We start from the raw sequence: 23,444 nt of genomic DNA on the forward strand, positions 1-23,444 counted from the left end.
TTTGACCGAGGTGCCAAGATCCTTCAATAGGGAAAGTACAGTCTTTTCAACAAATGGTGCCGGGAAAACTGATGGCCACATGCAAAAGAACAGAGTTGGACCCTTTATCTAACACCATATACAAAAATTAACTCAACATGGACCAAAGCCTTAAATATAAGTTGTGAAACTATAAAATTCTTAGAAGAAAACATAGGTCAAAAGCTTCTCAACACTGGATTTGGCAACCATTTTTTGGACATGACATCTAAGGCACAGGCAACAAAAGAAAGAATAGACAAATACGTCTTTACGAAAATGTTAAAATTTTGTGACCTAAAGACACTATCAACAAAGTGAAAAAGGCAGCCCATAAAATGACAGAAAATATTTGCAAATCATACATATGGTAGGGGATTTAATATCTAGCGTGTATAGGGCACTCCTAAAACTCAACAAAAACAAAACAACCCAACTTTAAAAATGGGCAAAGGACATGAATAGACATTTCTCCAAAGAAGATATGCAAATGACTGATAAGCACATGAAAAGATGCTCGATTCCATTAGAGAAATGCAAATCAAAGCTACAAAGAGACAGTCTCACACACATCAGGATGGCTACTATCTAAAAAAATGAAAAATAACAAATGCTGGCAAAGATGTAGAGAAATTAGAACTCTTGTGCTTTGTTGGTGGGAATGTAAAATGGTAAACAGCTGTAGAAAACAGTATGGCAGCTCCTCAAACTTAAAAATAGAATTACCACATGATCCAGCAATTCCATTTCTGGGTGCATACCCAATAGAATTGAAAGCGGAGTCTTGAAGAGAGATTCGTACAACCATGTTCATAGAAGCATTACTCACAATAGGTAAATCACAGAAGCAACGTAATGTCCACTGACAGATAAACAGATAAGCAAAATGTGGTGCATACATACGATGGAATGTTATTCAACCTTAAAAGGAAGGAAATTTTGACATATGGCATAACATGGACGACCCTTGAGGACGTTATGCTAAGTGAAATAAGCTGTCACAAAAAGACGAATACCGTATGGCTCAACTTATATGAGGTACTTAGATTATTCAAAATCAAAGAGAAAGTAAAATTGTGGTTGCTAGCGGCTGAGGGACATGGGGGTTATTGCTTAACGGGCATAGAGATTCTGTTCCACAAGATGAAAAGAGTTATGGAGATGGATGGTGGTGATGGTTGCATAACATTATGAACGTATTTAATACTATGGAACTATGCATTTAAAGATAGTTAAGATGGTAAATTTTATGTTACATATATTTTACCACAATAAAAAAATTTTTTAAAGGAGGGCTATAAGAACCTCTCTGATAAGTAGAGATAAAGAAGAAAAGTGAATGATAAAAAATGGATAAATAACCAAGAATAAACATAAAAGAGAAGAGTGTCAAGAAAACTTAACAAAAGAGCTATGAAGAGTTAAAAGTGTCTATATATATATTTTTTCATTAGTTAAGTTCATAGACAGAAGTTTAGGGCAAACTGGAATGTTATTCACTAGGAAAGCACTCAGAGAGCAGAATTACTTAATACCTGTTCTGCTTCTGTCTCTCCTGTCAAGGAGAATGACCATCATTTTGAAAGCAAGTAACAAATATTGATAGGAAAGAAGTGAATCACACAATAAGAAAGCATATGATGAGAGAGGGTCTAAGCACTTTATTTGAACTCAATCCTTCTGCACTCTGGAAATTATATCCTAGGATTTCAACTCCCACTCCTCATCAAAAAAAAAAAAAATCACAGATGATATTGCTAAACATTTGTCAGTGGCTTTTAAGGAAGTGGAAAAGATAACAGTTGAAATCTCATGGTTCCCAAACTGCATAGAAAGGTACCATGAAACATTGTAATTTTCAAGGAAAACACATTCTTGACATTTGTCAGACACAGAAAAATACTAGCCCGAGGTAGTTCACAGTTTCAACAATAGATAGCACTACGTTCCTTTCAATAGCACTGTATCTTTGTGAAGCTGGTTGTTCCGGCTGTTGCCAGGATAAAAAGCAAGTACCACGTGAAAATTAAGGTGGAACAGGAAAGAAAGCTGGCCTCCCTCCCTCAGCCCAGTTATCACTTTCTTGCCCCCTTCGTTCACTCTCTTCTATTATCACTGTGCCCGTCACTCTTGCTGACTATGTTTTAAGGCCCTTTGAAGGCAGGAATCCTCTCTAAATTTTTTTTAATGAATTACGTTCGCTGCTACCGAGCTTCTAACTTTGCATCATGTTTTATAAATTGTGTTCAACACAAACCAAAACAGCCACAACCACCATAAATAATTGAAGGAATGTGTTCAGCACTAAGGATCACAATTTTAAAGAAACAAAAAAGCAAAAGGAATATGTCCAGGGAAGAATAATTAGGAACAGGAAAGTTTTTTAAATTACTAAAAGTTGGAAGCATTTGGAAAGACCAAGAATGTTTAGCACAGAGAAGAAAAGACTTAATGTACAAGTAAATGTCTACCGTTACTAAGAAATGTAGGCTGGGTTTCTGGTGACCGGACTATCCAGTTTTGCCTGAGGTATAATTTCTAGACTGTGTCTCTAGTACAAGAACAGGTAGCGAAAAGCAGAGCAGATGCCAACATTTTCACACAAAATTACTGGCAGAATCAATCAAAAAATGCTAAGATTCCATATGTGGTATATAAACCTGTCACATTTCTATTATAAGTGATGAACTACAACTGACATCCAAAGACATATGCTGGATTTTCTGTTGCACGCAAATCAATTAATTATATAGCTAATCAATGAATAACAAATATTAATTCAATGCTCAAGGAAGACTAGATTTATGTTTATATTTATACACAAAGGCAATTAGGATAGTCCTTTTCCAGGAGTGGCACAAATACCTACAGTTTGACTTATACTAAAATCCAGAGGGACTGATGAAACACAGGATACTGTAGAGAAACTACAGAGGTACAATCTGTAAATATGTGTTGTTAATCATTAACTACAGCCTGACTTCCACTACCTCAAAATCTAGTACGGTTACTGTGGAGTCCAATATTCCATTATTTCTCTCTCTCTCCCTTAACCAAAGATAGCACAGTTCCAGGCTAACTTGTTTATGAGGATTTGTCCTGACTTGTGGTATGTCCCAACATTGTGACTCATGCTAGTCTCAGGACAGCCAAGGAGGATGTGCATGGTACAATATGTTGTAGAGGGCTCCTCTCCACATGTTCTCAGCAGGCTTTCTTGGGAATTATGGAAAGGTAAGGGTATCTGATCGTCAAGTAAATATAAAGAAGTTACCGATATATTATGAAATTGTAAGACTGCAAGTGACCTTGAGAAATCAATTCAAGCCACCAGAGAATGGTGTTGAGAAGTCAAAAGATACTCAGATACAATCTTCAGCTTCAAGGAGTTAAACTAGAAATGTGAGAGATGCTTGTTTAAACAACTAACGCAACAAAGTAGAAAGAAAGGCATATCAAATATAGGAGTAAGTAATATACTGTGATCAATAATGAGAATAATAGCAACAATATCAATAAACAACTAATAGCATAGTGTCCATGACATTTGGGGGATGGAAGGACATAAAACTCATAATGAAGAAGTATAAATCTTCCATTTGTTATAAAAAATTGCCTGGAAATGTTCTTGTGTGGTGGAGTGACTAATCATTTTGGTTTAATCAGTACCGTCATGATTTTGGCTGAAAGTCCTGTGTCCGTGGAAAACCCTTAGTCTGGGGAAAACCAGAACATTGTCACCTCACTAGTGATACCATTCCAACAAACCATTGTAACTTCCCCACCACTAACATAATCATATCACCATTTTAGTGATGTAATCAAGGAAAAATAACACAAATTTCATTTATTGTATTGTTTTTTCAGGTTTCACCTAAGTTCTCCACATTGTACCTAAGCCTTTCTGATGAGTTCTCCATGGAGAGAGAAAAGAACAAGACACTCTTCCCTGTGTGATGTCACTTCACATACCAGCACTGGGCCAGAGTTCACTTACTTTTGCTGCAGCCCAATAGATTGTTGACATCCAAATGGCTTGCACTTGGAACACAAGAGTCACACTTTGAGCCAGTGACAAATCGTTTACAGAAACACTGGCCCGTGACCAAGTGACAGGTTTCATTCAAGGCTCCTGAGAGATGACAATTGCAAGGCTGACATCTGAAAACAAGACAAATAAACCATCAAAGAATATAATGTTTTGATTAATAATTCATAGTCTAAGTTACAAGTATTGATAACATTGTTTTAGCCAATGTAGTGAAAAAGATTCTTGAGCAAACATGAAATAAAACAAAAAAACTATCAAAATGCTGCTCATGATAAAACCTCTATGAAGCCTTCTCTTTGTAAACTAACTAATGGCAAAAACAAAAGTGTTATATTGCTTTTTTACATGCATGATACATCTAATGGATTATTTTATTTACAAATTGTTCAATTAAGAATATTGTAAATTTTGCTTTTTTGGAAAAGCAGTTCTCCTGACAGCTAAATATTTTCTTTTTTTGCAGTAACATTGGTTTATAACATTACATAAATTTCAGGTGTACATCATGATATTTCGATGCCTGTGTAGATTACGTTCACCACCCAAAAAAAGACTAATTACCATCCACCACCACACACATGCGCCTAATCACGCCTTTTGCTCTCTTTCCTCTCCCCTTCCTCTCTGGTAACCAGCAATCCAGTCTGTCATCATGTGTTTGTTTGTTGTTTTTATCTTCTATTTATGAGCGAGATCATACAGTATTTGACTTTCTCCCTCTGACTTATTTTGCTTAGCATAATACCCTCAAGGTCCATCCATGTTGTCACAAATAGCCGGATTTCATCGTTTTATGGCTGAGTAGCATTCCATTGTGTATATATACCACATCTGCTTTATCCATTCATCCCTTGATGGGCACTTGGGTTGCTTCCAAGTCTTGACTATTGTGAATAATGCTGCAATGATCATAGGGGTGCATGTATCTTTATACACTCCTGTTTTCCTGTTCTTTGGATAAATATCCAGCAGTGGAATAGCTGGATCATATGGTAGATCTATTCTTAATTTTTTGAGGAATCTCAATACTGTTTTCCATAGTGGCTGCACCAGTTTGCACTTCCACCAGCAGTATACAAGGGTTCCCCTTTCTCCACATCCTCTCCAACACTTGTTATTTTCTGTCTTGTTAATTATGGTCATTCTAACAGGAGTGAGGTGACATCTTATTGTAGTTTTGATTTCCCTGATGGTCAATGATGTTGAACATCTTTTCATGTGCCTGTTGGCCATCTGAATATCTTCTTTGGGAAAATGTCTGTTCAGATTTTGTGGGCATTTTTTAATTGGGTTGTTCATTTTTTTCTTGTTAAGATGTATGAGTTCTTTATATATTTTGGATATTAACACCTTATCAGACATATGGTTTGCAAATATCTTCCCCCAATTGTTAGGGTGTCTTTTCATTTTGCTGATGGTTTCCTTTGCTGTGAAGAAGCTTTTTAGTTTGATGTAGTGCAATTTATTTATTTTTTCTATTATTTCCCTTGCCTGGTAAGACGTGGTACTTGAAAATATGCTGCTCAGACTGATGTCGAAGAACGTACTGCTTGTGTTTTCTTCTAGAAGTTTCATGGTTTCAGGTCTTATATTCAAGTCTTTAATGCATTTTGAGTTAATTTTTGTGCATGGTGTTAGATAATGGTCTACTTTCATTCTGTTGCATGTGGTTGCCCAGTTTTCCCAACACCATTTGTTGAAGACACTTCCCTTTCTCCATTGAGTGTTCTTGGCTTCCTTGTCAAAAATTAGCTGTCCAAAACTGTGTGGGTTTATTTCTGGATTGTTGATTCTGTTCCATTGAACTGTGTGTTTGTTTTTGTGCCAGTACCATGCTGTTTTCATTACTATAGTTTTGTAGTGTATTTTGAAATCAGGGAGTGTGACACCACCAGCTTTGTTATTTCTTCTCAGGATTCCTTTAGCTATTTGGTTCTTTTGTTGTTCCATATAAATTTTAGGATTCTTTGTTCTATTTCTGTGAAAAATGTTGTTGGAACTTTGATAAGGATTGCATTGAATCTGTAGATTGCTTTAGGAAGTACAGACATTTTAACTATGTTAATTCTTCCAATCCAAGAGCACGGAATATCTTTCCATTTCTTTGAGTCTTCTTCAATTTCTTTCAACAATGTCTTATAGTTTTCAGTGTATAGATCTTTCACCTCTTTGGTTAGGTATATTCCTAGGTATTCTATTCTTTTTGTTGCAAGTGTAAATGGGATTGTATTCTTAATTTCTCTTTCTGCTACTTCATTGTTAGTGTATAGAAACACAAGTGATTTTTGTATATTGATTTTGTATCCTGCAAGTTTACTGTATTCATTTATTATTTATAAAAGTTTTTTGGTGGATTCTTTAGGGTTTTCTATATATAAAATCATGTCATCTGCAAATAGTGACAGTTTCACTTCTTTCTTTCCAATTTGGATCCTTTTTATTTCTTTTTCTTGCCTGATTGCTCTGGCTAGGACTTCTAATGCTGGTTAAATAAGAGTGGTGACAGTGAGCATCCTTGTGTGGTTCCTGTTCTCAGAGGGATAGCTTTCAGTTTTTCTCCGTTGAGAATGATATTAGCTGTGGGTTTGTCATATATGGTATTTATTATGTTGAGTTACTTTCCTTCTATACCTATTTTATTCAGAGTTTTTATCATAAATGTGTGCTGTATCTTGTCAAATGCTTTCTCTGCATTTATTGAGATGATCATGTGATATTTCTTCTTCATTTTGTTAATGTGGCATATCACATTGATTAATTTGTAGATGTTGAACCATGTCTGCGTCCCTGGAATAAATCCCACTTGATCATGGTGTATAATCTTTTTAATGTATTGTTGTATTCGATTTGCTAGTATTTTGTTGAGAATTTTTATATCGATGTTCATCAGTGATATTGGTCTGTAATTTTCTTTTTTGTGTTGTCCTTGTTTGGTTTTGATATCAGGGTAATGTTGGCTTCATAGAAGGAGATTGGAAGCTTCCTCTCCTCTTCAATTTTTTGGAAGAGTTTGAGAAGGACATTCTTTGAATGTTTGGTAGAATTCACCAGGGAAGCCATCTGGTCCTGGACTTTTATTTTTTAGGAGATTTTTGACTAATGTTTGACCTCCTTGGCAATTGTTCTATTCAAATGCTCTATTCTTGATTGAGTTTTGGAAGGTTGTATGATTCTATGAATTTATCCATTTCTTCTAGATTATCCAATTTGTTGGTGTATAGCTTTTCATAGTATTCTCTTATACTCTTTTGTATTTCTGAGATGTCCATTGTAATTTATCCTCTTTCATTTCTGATTTTATTTATTTGAATTTTCTCTCTTTTTTTCTTGTGAGTGTAGCTAAAGGTTTGTCACCTTTGTTTATATTTTCAAAGAACCAGCTCTTGGTTTCATTGATTTTTTTTCTATTGTCTTTAGTCTCTATTCCATTTACTTCTGCTCTGATTTTTATTATTTGCTTCCTTCTACTGATTTGGGGCCTTGTTTTATCTTATTTTTCCAGTTCCTTTAGGTGCACTGTTAGATTGTTTACTTGAGATTTTTCCTGTTTCTTAATGTAGTACTTGTACTGCTATAAACTTCCCTCTTAGAATCACTTTTGCTGTATCCCATAAATTTTGGCATGTCATATTTTCATTTTCATTTATCTCCAGGTATTTGTGTGTGTGTGTATGAGGAAGATTCGTGCTGAGCTAACATCTGTTGCCAATCTCTTTGTTGCTTAAGGAAGATTGTAACTGAGCTGACATCTGTACCAATCTTCCTTCACTTTATGTGGGATGCTGCCACAGCATGGCTTGATGAGTGGTGCTAAGTCTGAGCCTGGGATCCAAAACTGCAAACTCTGGACCACTGAAGCAGAGCGTGCAAACTTAGCCACTATGCCACTGGGCCGGCCCCAGTCTCTAGGTATTTTTTGATTTCTCCTTTGATTTATTCATTGACCCAATCGTTGTTCAGTAGCATTCTGTTTAATCTCCAGGTATTTGTGGCTTTTCTGATCTTCTTCTCGCAGTTGATTTCTAGTTTCATACCTTTGTGGTCAGAAAAGATGCTTGGTATTATTTCAATCTTCTTAAATTTATTGAGACTTGTTTTATGGCCTAATATGTGATCAATCCTGGAGAATTTTCCATGCGCATTTGAAAAGAATGTCTCTTCTGTGGTTTTTGGATGGAATGTTCTGTATATATCTTATAGGTCTATCTGGCCTAATAGGTCGTTTGAGGCCAATGTCTCCTTATTGATCTTCTGTTTGGATGATCTATCCATTGATGTAAGTGGAGTGTTAAAGTCTCCTGCTATTATTGTGTTACTTGACAGCTAAATATTAAGATTAGGTACCCATAAAATTATCTTTTCAAGTATCTATGAAGTTGTAAAATAGAAAATTGGATATGATCATCATTGCTGTCCCTAAAAATCTTGAAATTCTATATTTAGTTTTATAAAGACTAAATTTCACTAAGAAAACAGTTTGAGGAAGACATGTTCAAATACTGTCAATACCTTAATATAGGTAGGCTATATTCCATTTTTTATTTCATGCACTAACCTAATTTAATCAGAATGGTTGAAAAATAGAGTATTATTCTGATCTCTGAAAAGATGCTAATAATATAAACACAATGAGAGAATTTCATGTCAACTTAAATTTCTTGGACACAAGTTGGTTGTGAAAATCACTGTCCTGGCATTTTGTCATGATAGAAACCCAAATCTGTTTCCTCAGAGTGAATTATTCAAAGACTTAGTCTATGCCAATGTCACTGATTAAGATAAGCAATTTTGGCACCATGAAGCAAAAACAGCACATGTAAGATGACCACTCACATTTAAACAGAGACTTTCCATATGGCACATTTAAAATAACATTATGGATCCACCTATATTTCCTAATAAAGATGTCGGATGGATAGAGTTACTTTATCCCACTGCAACTTTTATGGTGTGATCTCTTGGGTAATCATTCAACACCCTTAAAAAGGCCGATAAAAGCTAAAGCTGCTAAATAAGCTGCAAATTTGTTTTATGGACTAATATCACCTTGGGAATAAATAAAGTACAGTTTCTCTTGAAAACCACTATACCATAGTTTACCCTTTTTATGTCATGATAAAAGGACATTTTCCCCCTACAAACAACTATATGAGGCTTTCATATATAGACATAGCTTCAGAACTCCATTTCAAATAGCTGTTTTGTTTAGCCTACTCAAGTATTAGAGCTGAAGAAAAGTATGCATTGAAATTAAAATAGAATTATAGAAGCAACAAAATATTTGATTTGCTCTTAATTTCATTATATGCTATTACTTCGAGTATATTGTTTGTAGGCTTCTAATGTAATATTAGTAAGCATAAACGATAGAGACAAGCTTCTCTCAATGCATACATATATCACCATACCACTCATGAATAAGTGTCTCTTGAGTATTTCAGTTTTTATTACCATTCACTCATGAGACAATCACACTTACTTTACATCCAGTACATTTAGAGTAATAGTTTCCAGTGTATAACCTAATTCCTTTCCTTGATGGAGTTCTATTTTCTTCCAGCTAACTGCTACATGCTTAGCTCCAAGTCAGCTCTGTCAATATCCGTAGGATATTAAGTTCTGAATCCAAATGGAATAAATAAATCACTTCTTGGGAAAGCATGCGATGTTTTGAATAATTAAATGTGACTCTTCCTGATTTTTTAGTCTCTCATCCCAGACATTGTTATATCCAACTTATCTCACTTGTTATAATTGCTTGACATCAGTAAGAGAGAATTTTACCTGAATGAAGTTCATAGGAGACTTTTCTGAATATTATAGTTTGTTTTCACCCAGAGGACATTGGGGATAATTTTGTAATTAAGGTTTAAGTCAAAAGATTCCTGTAAATTTCTCAGCCACTCAAATATAATTTTAAACATTTCCAAGAGTCTTTAGCAAATAAGCTACAAGTTTGATGTCATTTTATGTTATCCCTCCTCAAGAGCACCTCCTAAATAAAATATATTTCACGTTTATTAAAACAAAATTAGACATAATAAAGGAAGAGACATTTTAAGCTTAGAAAGAGAAACACCAAACTAAGATGAATTGTGATATTGATTTTGTCAGGATAAATGGTTTTTGTAATATTAATATAAAGAAACCTTTATTACACTGACTCTCTTGGTACAGCCAGAGCTTCTCCCGCAATCTGTTTAAAATCTTCATTTTTCATCCTTATGGGAAAACCTCACCTGCTAAATGAATTTCATAAAGAGTAATCTGTCAAGATTTATATAGATAAACAATTTGTGATGTTTATTGACCAGTTCATTATGGTAAACAAAAGGGGAATAAAGTGTTGCTAATCTCTGCCAGCACTCCGCTATTATACTTCTGTTCTGGGTCTTAGGTAACTCAGCGTTTACTGGATACAAGAGGAAAGAAGTTAATTGGCCTCTGTCTCTTAAATCACAAATCTCATATATTCTCCTTTCCAGGGAGCTTCTTCCAGTTGTGCAAACAGTAAAAGAGTTATCTTATTTATTACTATAGCAGAAACATCACTATCCATGAAGAGAATGTTTCAGTAATGCATTTTATCGTCAGAAACTTCATCATCTGAGGGAGAGCTCCCACAGAAGGTCCAGGGATATGTTCCAGGACGCAGATCACTTCATTGACATTTCTCTTTGGACATTTCCCTCCTGTTAGGAGCCCCAATTCATGGGTACCATCACATTGATTTAAATATGTTGAATGACATAAATATATTGAGGGCCAATTATTTTCCAGGGCTGGAATAGGCACTGAGAACATAAAGATGAGTAAGATAGAGTTGTCCCTCCCCTCAAGGAGCTCACATTCTAGAGAAATAAAAAAATGAAAGAGCATTAATAAAGATATGTGCAGTCTCTTTGAGGGCACAGAAAAGGGGCAACTACCTAGTTTGGTGGCAGAGGAGGGGACAGGGAAAGGCACATTAAAAGGAATCTTGGAGGAGATATTTGAGCTGAATATTGAAAGATGAGTAGGAATAAGCCAAGCGAATCAGGAAGGGCAAAATAGAGAGAAAAGAAACAGCAGGAGAGGGTGTGGAATTAGAAACAATTCATTTTTTTTGCATAGGTATAAATTCAGAATAGGGAGTGGTAACAAATAAAGCTGGCAAGATACGTAGAGGTAAGATATTGCTAAATTAGGACAGTGGTAAGGTACAATGGAAAGGAGGGGGGTATACTTAAAAAATATTTAGTAAGAGAAATCAATAGGAGGGATGGACAAATTGAAAAGAGAAGGGAAGAAGAAGCGTTACTCCCAGTTCTCTAATTTGCTGACAGGTGGATGACGGGGACACCATTCAACATAAAGAAGGAAGGAGGAAAAGAGCTCAAAGACAAGGATTATTAATGATTATTAACAAATAGAAGAGAAAGAGGCTTCAAAGCAAATTTGAGAAACTGGACAAAGTTTTTTTTCCATAGGTCCCTAGCACAATGACTAGCACACAGTAAGTGTTCAATAAATATTGTTGAATAAACGAATGAATACAACACTAGGAGAGCTTCAGACTTAGAAAAGCCCAAATGTGACATGTAGCTCTAATGAAAATTTAGCTCTTTTGAGCCCTTTCTGATTGGCATCGCTGTTGCCCTGGTTAAGCTCTCCCCCAAGGAAAGGACCATGGTCTTTAAGATGGGTTCTGCTCTGACTCCTTAAGGCCAGAAGAGTTCTCAATTCAGTCTTCTTGTGCAGCATCCCATGATGCTAGAGCACTCTCTGGAAGAATTTGGTTTTCCCCTGGTTAAGATTACATTTCATCTCTGCATTGGAAGTGCAGTCTCATTGAGGTTCTTATTCCGCCTTTCATCGCAGCCTACTAATTACATTGGATTCTCTTGGAACTGGAATCAGAATTTTTAGAGAAGGATTTGTGGCTTAGAGATCCTCATCATATGAAGTGAAAGCCATACTCACTTGGCTTATTGGAGAGGAAGGAAGAGTGGTATTGTCTCATTAGAAAGGAGGAGTTAACAGTGTCCCATCCACCCTCTCTCGTGGAGATTTCCAAGGCACAAATAAAGGGACTTATAAGATCTGGACCTGGGTAGTGGCTCCCTTGCATCCAGGCAATAGTGACATCCAAGTCTAGGAAGGTGACATTCCTGTCATCTAGAGAAGATCTTGCTTAGCAAGGTTCTGTATGAGACCACTACCACTTTCCCCTTTGTTAACATCCACCTAATCACAGAGGCTACAGACTATGTTCCACATGTTGGTCACCAAAACCAAATATTTAAAAGAAATAGAAATCGCAGAAGATTCACTATATTAACAATATCACACATGTTTACCCCTCAAAGAAGCCCTAATGTCACTTCCTTAATCTCGTCATCATTGTAACGTAATAACTTGGAGGTATGATAGCAGATTCAAATTCTTAAAGTGCTCTCAGGTAGAAAAGAGAGCACAATTATTCCCTATGGCCCCAGAAGGCAGAAATAAGGCTAGGCAAAAAGGTCACAGGAATGAAATTTTTGCTCAATGTGAAGAATATATTTCTATCTTTCTCAGACTTAGAGTTGTGTGAAATAAACATGAACTGCTTCATAAGACAATGAGCTCTTTTTAGTTCCACATTTTCAAGCAGAAGCTGAATGACCAGTTATTCTGAAAAGGTGATTTACACAGAGAAATGCACAGGGTAGAGTTTAACCAAAATTATTTTTAAGGTTTTTTCCTAGTCCCAAAAGTCTGATTCTATGACGTTTAGTAGGATTAAGTAACCTGCCCAGGGTGACAGTGAATCAAAGTATGGTCAGCAATCTTTATCCATAAAGGATGAGATAGTAAATATTTTAGGTTTTGTGAGCCATGTGATCTCTGTTGCAACTCCTCTGCTGTAGTGGTATGAAGGCAGCTGTAGATGATATGTAAAAAATGAATATTACTGTTTCAATAAAGCTTTATTTCCATAAATAGGCGGCAGGCCATTGCTTGCTGAACCCTAGTTTAGTAGGTTGAATTATGGCCCACAATGTCAAAGCCCTAATCTCTGGAACTTGTGAATATGTTCCCTTACTAGGTAAAAGGAAATTTGCAGATTTGATTACGTTAAGGGTTTTGAGATGGAGAGATTACCTTGTGTTATCTGAGAGTGTCCAATGTAATCACAAGGGTCTCTATAAGAGGAAGGCAGGAAGGTGAGAGTCAGAGAGAGAAGACATACGGACACAAGCAGAGGGCAGAGAAGAGGGGAAACAGTGCTCTCCTGGCTCTGAAGATGAAGGAAGGAGCTCTGAGCTAAGGAATGTGGGTGGCCTCTAGAACTGGGAAAGCAAGGAAATGGATTTTCTCCTAGGGTATCCAAAGAAACATTGGCCTGCTAACACCTTGATTTTACCCCAATGAAACTAATTTAGGACTTCTGACCTCCAGAACTGTAAGATAATAAATTCATGTCATTTTTAAACCTCTAAGTTTGCAGTAATTTATTATAGCAGTAATAGGAATCTAATATGCCAGGTCTAGTGAAAAAGCCATAACCGGAACTAGATCTCCTGATGCCCAATATTGTGTCATTCCTACTACATAGCATTGAATAAATGCTACTAATTTATAAAAACTGGCATTTCTTACAGAATCAAATAGAATCTATATTAAAGGAGAACATCTCATTCAGCGGTCATGGTAGATTACAAAAATGACCATAATTCTTCACCCCTTTCTTTACGCACATCCTTTGCAACTAACTACACAATTCTTCCCATCAAGAAATAGAGTCTATTTCCCGACTCCTGAATATGGCTGGCCTGTGGTTTGCTTTGGCTAGTGGAATAAGAAAAAGTAACATTGTGGCAGTTCCAAGCATAGGCCTCAAGTGTCCTTGCACGTTTCTGCTCTCTTTCTGGGAACTCTGCCACCGCCTTGTGAGTAAGGCCTGCCTAGACTGCTACATGATGGGAGATGTGTGGCCCAATTTTCCTTTCATCCTCAATAACAGCCAGTGGCCCAACAAAGAGTCATTGAGGAGCATGACTCTGTGAGGCACATTCCCCAATATTTCCACTATCATACCATGAACAGATGAGTTGACAAGTAAGTTATCTGCTTTCATTTGAAGTCATTGATCTGGTTCTCAGAGAAAAGACCAACGGAGATCAAGTGGAAATATGCACGTGTGAAGATTACCAGACCAAACCTATAACAGTGTTCAAAGGGAGAGCATTTGCAGAACTAATGAATATAGAGAGATGAAGTTGTCAGAGAAGAAAGCTTTAGGGAGCTGTGACATGTGGATGTTACATAAGAAAAACAATGGTGAACCAGATGAACTGGAGCAGAATTGGGGGTTGTGGGAAGGAGGAATCGCAGTTACAGGTCAACTTGAGGATGGCACCAGGGAGCGTAGCGTGTCAAATATGGGTCTCAACTACCAACAGACACTAATGGAATGTGGCCCATTTTTATCTCATTGTTTTTGGTTTAGATAAATATGGTATTCTTTTTTTGCTTTATTGATCTTTCAGTGGGCAGACTTTTTTTTCCTTCATTGTTTTTGATACTGATTAAATCAGGTTTGCTTTATGCATCAGTGGTAAGTGGAGTGATTTTTGCACTGGGATCTGCTTTTTAAGATGCATGCCCCCTTTTGGTGATATACAGTAACTTTTGAAGAATGAACCACTTGGATGAAAACAGGAAAATGATTTTCCAGCTTGTTACTGCTGTGCTTGGTGCATTTTTGTTGTTGTTGCTATAGTTTCTGGTCAGGGCCTTTTATCTTATTTATCTTGCCCTTGGGGTATAAAAAAAAGTCAAGAAAATGAGCCAAGAGAAAAACAGCAGACATAGCTGTGCACAACAAAGAGAACACGGAGAAGGGTAAGGGATACGTGTGAACTTAGTGGAGGGATTAAATAAGATCCCCTGAATATATAAATAGAAAAGGCAGATGAAGAAGTCAATCTATTTTCACAATCAATGAAGAGATACAATGATGCTTGTATCTTCTCTATGCTTAACAATAAAATACTTTGTAGAATTTTGGAAATCTATAAAATAAATTTATACTTGCAAGTGCCTACCACAGAGCCGGGTTCAAGGTACATTAAATTGATTTTAGCCAACTTTCTTTTTTTAAAAAATCAAACATCAGGTATAAATAGTTATTTTCCTATACTGCATGTCTGTATATATTTAGACTATGAGTGAATTTTTTCCTTCAGGAGACAAAAATCCCTTATACTAGATGAATCCCATCTATTTTAGCCATCTTTGTACACATTTTCAAAGTAGTCAGTGTAAGGATATATACACAATAACCATGAGAAGTCAACAAAGAGATTTCAATATGATTCAGGAAAGGAATGGAAAACATAAAAAGAATAAAATCCATTTTTATCTCTTCTCAATGATGAGCAAAAGTATAAACTCAAGCAATTCTCATTGTCACATTTTGAAATATCTTTCTCTATGACCTTCTGTGCTAGAGGATTTCTTCTCTAACGATTATCAATGTTAAAGTGAAAAGAGATAGTAGAATTCATCAATGGAATAGAAGGGTCAACTCAAAGCAGAGGCATTCCCTATGACTGATTCAGCAAGGGACTGGCTCATTTCCTTGGGACCCATATGGTCATGGGAGGCTTTATTCTTTCTATTCATTTCAGAGAAACTGTGTTATATATGGTGTCTCATGCTTTCAATAGCTCTTTCTAGCAGCAGCCTATGCTCAATATCAGAGCCAATCTTGCCCCATATAACACTATCTTGAGCCACACTCACATATGGGTGGTGTGCACCTGAATAGTTATTTTAAGGTATATTTTTTTTGACAAAGATGATGATGGCATGAGACTATTTTATTTTTATTTGGGGAGGAGGGGGGAAAGCAATATAAAGGAAAAGTAGTTCTGTGTTGGTTATATGAAGAATGGGATGCATGAGGGGCATGCAAATTTAAAACTCAGAGAGACAGCTAGCTATAGGCCTAGAGACCATGGTATGGATGTGAATAAATGATAATATATTTGAGAGTCATAAACATGTATGTCATGGTTGAAATCATAGATATAGACATAGAAATTGAAGGGAAAAATTAAAGAGGAGTAATCCGTAAAAGAGAGAGAAAATAAATATGAGAAGTATGATCTTGGAGGCCAGAAGAAGAGATCACTTTAAGAGATAGGACAATAAAATAATTGGCACGTTGAAAAACCTTGAGTCATAAGAAGCAATCATGCATCAATTTTACTTTTATCTTTCACAGATTCTTTAAGCAGATTGCATGGGGCAAATTCTCCTGTTTTCCACTTGGATATAAAGTGAGTCAGTTACATGAATTTTCTGATCTTTCTTAGGTAACAAAAAGGTCCTACAGTTACTTTAAAGTATAAAGCACAGGTTTAACAAGAAGAAAATAACTGCAGGCATCACACTTTCTGATTTCAAAATATATTACAAAGCTATAGTGATCAAAACAGTATGGCCCTGGCATAAAAAGACACATAGACCAATGGAACAGCATAGGGAGCCCAGAAATAAATTCGCATACATATGGTCAACTGATCTTCTACAAAGGTGCCAAGAAGACACAATGGGTAAAGGATAGTCTCTTCAATAAATGATACTGGGAAAACTATATATTCATATACAGAAGAATGAAATTGAACCCTTATCTCATACCACATACAAAAATCAACTCTAAACGGGTTAAAGATTTAAATGTAAGACTCGAAACTATAAAACTACTGGAAGAAAACAGGGAAAATCTTCCTGATATTGGTCTGAGCAATGATTTTTCGGATATAACACCAAAAGTACAAGCAATAAGGGTAAAAAGAGACAAGTGGGATTGTATCAAACTAAAACGGATCTGCACAGCAAAGGGAGCAGCCAACAGAGTAAAAAATCAACATGCAGAATGGGAAACGATGTTTGCAAACCATCTATCTGATAAGAGGTTAATATCCAAAATACATAAGGCATTCATACAACTCAATAGCAAAAAACAAATAAACTAATTAAAAATGAGCAAAAGATCTGGCTAGATATTTCTCCAAAGAAGACATACAAATGGCTACCAGGTACACAAAAAGGTGTTCCACATCACTAATCATCAGGGAAATGCAAATCAAAACCACAGTGAGATATCATCTCACATCCGTTAAAATGGCTGTTATCAAAAAGACTGAAGGTAACAGTGTCAGCGAGGATTTGCAGAAAAGGGAATCCTTATACACTGTGGATGGGAATGCAAATTAGTACAACCATATGGAAAACAGTCTGGAAGTTCCTCAACAAATTAAAAAGAGGACTACCACGTGATCCAGCAATCCCGCTTCTGGGTACCCAAAGGAAATGAAATCAGCATCTTGAAGAGATATCTGCACCTCATATTCATTGCAGTATTATTCACAATAGCCAAGATGTGGAAACATCTTAAAAGTCTGACAACTGGTGAATGAATAAAGAAAATATGCTATAAATATATATGTTTGTGTGGGGTATATATGGTAATATATGTATATATATATATGGTAATATGGTGTGTGTGTATATATATCCATAGATAGATATATACCTATATCTATATATCTGTCTATATCTACCTATTCATATATCTATATCTATCTATATCTACAGATATAACTATAGATAGTTATAGATATCTATCCCTATATATCTCTATCTATATATCTATAGATATATAACTATATAGATATGGTTATATATATATCTATATCTATCTATCTATAGATATATAACTATATAGATATGGTTATATATATATCTATATAGCTCCACACACACATATACATACGATGGAATATTATTCTGTCATGAGAAAGAAGGAAATCCTTCTATTTACAACAAAATGGATGAACCTGGAGGACATTATGCTAAGTGAAATAAGCCAGACAGAGAAAGACAAGTACTGCATTGTATCACTTATATGTGGAATTTACAAAAAAGAAAATGTCAAACTCATAGAAACAGAGTAGAATAATGGTTGCCAGGGGCTGGAGGCAGGGGGAGGTATTCTCCCCACATCAAAAAAAAAAAAATAGTAACTATGGGAAGTAATTGATATATTAATTAGCCTGATTGTAGAGATCATTTCACAATATATGTATATCAAAACATCAAGTTGTACCCCTCTAATATATACAATTTTTGTCATTTATTCCTCAATAAAGCTGAAAGAAAAAAACATAGGCTTGATTCAGAAACTAGAATGTCTAGTCCACTATATTAGTCTACACTTCAAGCTTTATTTAAAGAACAGACACTTTGAAGACAGACTTCTCCCCCTTTTGCCAGCTAGGACGTGATGAAGGCAGGAGGTCTACAACCAGAGAAGGCAGCTTGGTTGGCTTCTTCTCTTTGTGTTTTTCTCCTCTCTCACACACAGGCTGGAGGAGGGGTAGGAACTTACTGGACTGGCAAAATCCAAAGCAGGCTGATATCTCTGGTCTCACATGTGTAGGTACTAAGCTGACTTTTCCCTGGAGGTGGTACTTTTGTGAGTTGTTTTCATTGATCTCTCTCTCTCTCCATTAGGTATTTCTCACCTACAGTTTTATTGTAGTTAGATGCATCTCTATTCCAGTTGGTTGCTTACTAATTTTGTAGCTCACAGGAAGCTCACTTTTTTCTCTACCAGGCCTCTTTAGCTTTCTGGGTGGCCCTTTGTACAGGTGCTAAGAGGACCTCATGTTGTCTCTCTTCTTTGTGGTCCTCATCTGGTCATAGAAATACACTTTCTTCCTTGTCCTGACAAACTCTGGGAGTATAAGATATACAGAGAACTCTCTTTCAGCTTGCCTATCCAAACCCAAACACATTGTCTTTCCTCATGTAGCTTGGCCAGGTCTAAGAGAGACATCAATCCACTGGCCTCCTCAACTACAGGAGATCCATGTCACCCTGCAAGGAATCTAATAAGACCCTCGTACTGGAAGGCATCACTGACTTCTCTTTTCTCCTTCCAGTGAAACCCTCCTATCTAAATTTATCTTTTCTTTAACCTATTTTTATATATTTTATCTGGTTGTGTACCTTTCTTTGATTTGGATGAGAGTCTTAAGAGTCATCAAACTTATTCTTGGCTGTCTACATTTTGCTGGTTCTGTTGATGTATGTACCAAATATGGCAGCTGAAGAATGAATGGGAAGTCAAAAAAATGAAGAAGAAAAACCTAGTCTTTTCAAATCTTAGTAAGTGAATGACAGTGAAAGATTAGGCAGCAACTTTCGGGGTTCATAGGGCAGGGCAGAGTCAAAACACGGGCTTTAGAATGGTGATGAAGGGCATACATGTAGATAGTTGCAACCAGTGGAGAGGGATTTAAGTTAAAATAAGGGAAGATTTGGGGGCCAGCCCTGTGGCCAAGTGATTAAGTTTGAACATTCTGCTTCAGCAGCCTAGAGTTTCACCAATTCAGATCTTGAGCATAGACATGGCACCACTCATCAGGCCATGCTGAGGCAGCGTCCCACACAGCACAACCAGAGGCACTCACAAGTAGAATATACAACTATGTACTGGGGGGCTTTGGAGAGAAGAAGGAAAAAAAATAAAAGAAGATTAGCAACAGATGTTAGCTCAGGTGCCAATCTTTAAAATAAATAAACAAATAAATAAAATAAAGGGAACATTTAATGGAGCAAAGTTCAGAGGAAAGATGAAGGAGATGAAGAAAAGTTGGGAACGGAGGAGCAAGAGGAGAACAGAAGGGGACACATCAAGAGCAGGCAATAGGCTATTTTTAGAAAAAAATTACACATTGTTTTCTTCTAAGACTAGATTAAAAATTAAGAATATGTGACAATTGGAGGTAGAGAGAAAATGATCTGGGGATATTTATGTCTGATTCTATTTTGTCTTTGAAGCAGAGGGCCAGATTAGCTGCAAGGACAAGGGCAGGAAATTGAACAGACTGGCAATAGTTTAAAGGGGAGAGAAGATACAGGGATGAGAAGTAAAGACAGCATGGTAGTTCCAGTCAGCACAGTACATGGTCTTTCTTTAAGTCCTTACAGGGCAGGAGCAGGGCTACGTTCCCTGGAGACGACCCAAGGTATAGCAGAAGGGAGAGATCTTGATGGCAATCAGTTTACTGACAGAGTCAGAATTGAAGTGGTTTTGCCCCAGGCCAGGAGTAGAAGGTGAGAAAGTTAGGAATGGGGCTGATCAAAAGAAGATTAGGTAGGGTAATGGAATAGAGATTGAGGGAAGTTAGGAGCAGATCACGTTGGAGAAGAGAGGATTGGCAAGATGTGATTTGTCCATAGAGCACCATTTCTGGGATTAGGAAGATCTGAGAAGTAGAGAAGGGCCAAGGGATCACAAAATCCAGGTTGTGGTCACGGAAATGGGTTGCTGGAAAGGAAATTAAGTGAATGAAGAGGAGAGGGGAAAAATACCATCCTTCTGATAAGGTTCTCAATGAATGGAAACTTGGAAGTCCAAAGACAAGAACAGTAAGGATGGAAGAAAAGTGGTACCATTTCGAAGGAAAATTTGTAATTTTGAAAAGGCGATTCTTTACCTAACTAACTATAATTATGAGTCAGCCAATATGTAAAGATATACAATTGTATTTATATAAAACTTGAGTCTTTTTACTTTGAACTCACACTTACTCTGGATCTTTCACGTTTTAGAATCTACCCAGCTTCTCACGCTTGGTTCTATCTCCTAGACTCTAATCTGCACGCATCCCTTCATTTTACTGAGTTCTTCTTGATTTTAACCTCAGCACCTTTTAATAATGTAATTTATACCTACATTTTTATTTTTGACTCGTTATATTCCTCACCAATTTAGGTTAACCTTTTAACCCCATGTCTAATCCACAAAGTCCAGTTCCAGTGTTCCTAGTCTGACTGCACAGTGGCAGCTGAGAGAGCACTGTTCTATAAGCAATTCTTGGCCCCCAGACGAGGTGGGGAGTGGCAAGAGTAGACAAACGAGAGAGAAGCAGAATGGGGTAAAGATTAGCCTGAATTTAGGAGCATTGAAGGGTCGAAGAAGTAGTGTAATGAAGGGAATCAGGTTTCATTTAAAGAAAGATAAGTGAAAAAGCTGAGACTATTAGATACCTCTTGGTCATTAAACAAGGGTTTTGGTGACAACACAAGGAAAAATAACAAGGGAGATCAGTAGAGGGAAAACGGTAAGAGACTGGCACCAAATGCCATAGGTGGGTATGAGTGTTCCAAGGACGACAGTTGATCGGAGAAGATATTTTCTCTTGGCAATTAAGCGCTGTCAGAAAGGCTATGGAAAAAATAGGAGATCAAAAGGCAGAGATGGCCAGGAGTGAAACAAACCAATCCCAGAGTTCCAACTGGGGAATTTGTGAGATGGTCTTTCAACAAAAAGTATGTAGAGGAGGCAGTATGCACCATAACTGACTCCAGTCTTAGTATCAAAATCCTGGTAACGCTTTTTATTTCCCATTTACTGCACCATGTGCTTTCTATACCCATTCAGAGTGATTCAGCATTTGTAGAAAAGACTGATAATGCTTTCAGAATACCAAGACGATATTGCAATGGTAACAGAAGCACAGATTTAAAAAAAGATGTGTAATAAGAAGAAACATTGTTTTAATAAGTCTTTTAAATGTCATGTTAACAATTTTTTTAATCAATTGAATTTTAGTAGAAAGCCAAATGAACTAGTTTGAGTTCTTTTTCAATAATATACCCCATCACCTTGTCCACACTCTAATCGAGGTGTTAATGAAGAGTGTTAAGAGCCAAAAGGTAGGTAGCAAGGGGGCAACAAATTGAAAAGAGCCCAGATAATCCCAAACCTTTGAATAAGTAGCAAATATATTTATAAATATACACACACACATACTCTGAGAAACCGATTTGATTGGTGTGTGCAGCGCGCAATAATAGTTGCTTGGGGAGAGGGAGGCCAAAGAATTCATAGACATAATCCCAACACTCGACAAATTTATAACCTGACCAGACAAAAAAACACACATGGATTTGGCATTCCAATATTTCTTCACAACACAGCAATGAACACAAATATGTGAAGGTAAATGCCCACAGATATACAGGAAATGAGAAGTCACACATTAAAGATAGTGTAACTTTGAAAAGTGGTTAACTTACTGTCAGAATGTACTTTACCCATTGGGGAAAAAAAAAATCTCACTAAATACAAAGATATGTTTCTCATCTGCCAGTCTTTAAACCCAAATCAAAAAGGCAAGGACAACATAAAAGGACAGTAAGTTAATAAATAAATAAGCAATAAATTCAAGGGCCATGTAGAACAAAGTTGATACGTTCCTATGCCGACTATCCTACCCCTTATATTGTGTGTGTGTGTGTGTGTGTGTTTTCTTCTACAGCTATCTCTTTATCTGTCTTTTCCCACATCCAAAATATAAGTTCTTTGAGGGAAAAAGATTTTATCTAGTTAAGTGTTCCCAGACTCCAATACTGGGCACATCTATCGACATATAGCAACCTAAACATTGGAACTGTAGGAAATATTCAAAGATTACCGTTATGTTTAATAAATGCAGATGTCAAAGAGTCAAAAATATGTCAACAAACTAGGAAGAACAGGCAATATTGTTTTTTACAAAAGATATTGCCAAAAAAAATAACTTTAGTAGAAAAGAAGTAATTGCAAATATAATTAAATAAAACTATTTAATGATTAATTCTTATAAGTATTTACCTTCCAGTCTGAGGATCAAATCCAAAGTAATGGTCTTTACAATGGTCACAACTTTGCCCGGCAAGGGAAGCGTCTTGGCAAATGCACTGACCAGTTAGGCTATTACAGATGTGACTAACTGCTCCGGCTGTATGGCACGAACATGGCAGGCAGCCAGTAGCATTGCCTGGGGAAATATAAAAACCTGGAAATAAAGAAATTCAAAGTTTTTATATATACTTTCTATCTAGTCTTTTCTTTAAAAGATAATATTTTGATTACATCAAAAACAGAACGTTCTATTGTGGCATTACCCAACTCCCAATCCAAATGTTGTTATAGCTGTTCTTAACTAGCCCATGAATTATGACCAAAGAAAGGCTGAGTAAATAATTTACATTACACCTAGGTGTCTCCCAGGCACCAAAAATTCAGAGCATTGAATATCTGCTTCATGATCTTTCCACTAAAAATTGGTCCTGCTCTAATCACCTCCATTTCAGCAAATAGCACTGCCATCTATTCAGTTGCTCAACCAAGAACCCTGAGATATCTTTGGCAGGGTAGCCAGATAAAACACAGGATGCCCAGTTAAATTTGAATTTCTGATAAACACCGATTTTTTTAGTAAAAGTATGTCTCATGATACTTGCTTATATTAGGAAATTATCTGAAATTCAAATTTAATTGATC

At 36.4% G+C, this 23,444-nt stretch overlaps 1 protein-coding gene across 1 annotated transcript in view; it reads right to left on the bottom strand.

Annotated features, from left to right (window-relative positions):
* USH2A (usherin) overlaps nucleotides 1-23,444 on the bottom strand; it is a 743,449-nt gene that overhangs the window by 557,026 nt on the left and 162,979 nt on the right. The window contains exons 14-15 of the mRNA XM_070501449.1: nucleotides 22,773-22,956; nucleotides 4,016-4,179 (exon numbers count right to left, since the gene is read on the bottom strand). Of these exons, the coding sequence (XP_070357550.1) occupies nucleotides 4,016-4,179; nucleotides 22,773-22,956 (348 nt within the window). The remainder of the gene's footprint in view (nucleotides 1-4,015; nucleotides 4,180-22,772; nucleotides 22,957-23,444) is intronic.

This window comes from Equus asinus, chromosome 30 (genome assembly GCF_041296235.1).
Source record: "Equus asinus isolate D_3611 breed Donkey chromosome 30, EquAss-T2T_v2, whole genome shotgun sequence".
NCBI lineage: Eukaryota > Metazoa > Chordata > Mammalia > Perissodactyla > Equidae > Equus > Equus asinus.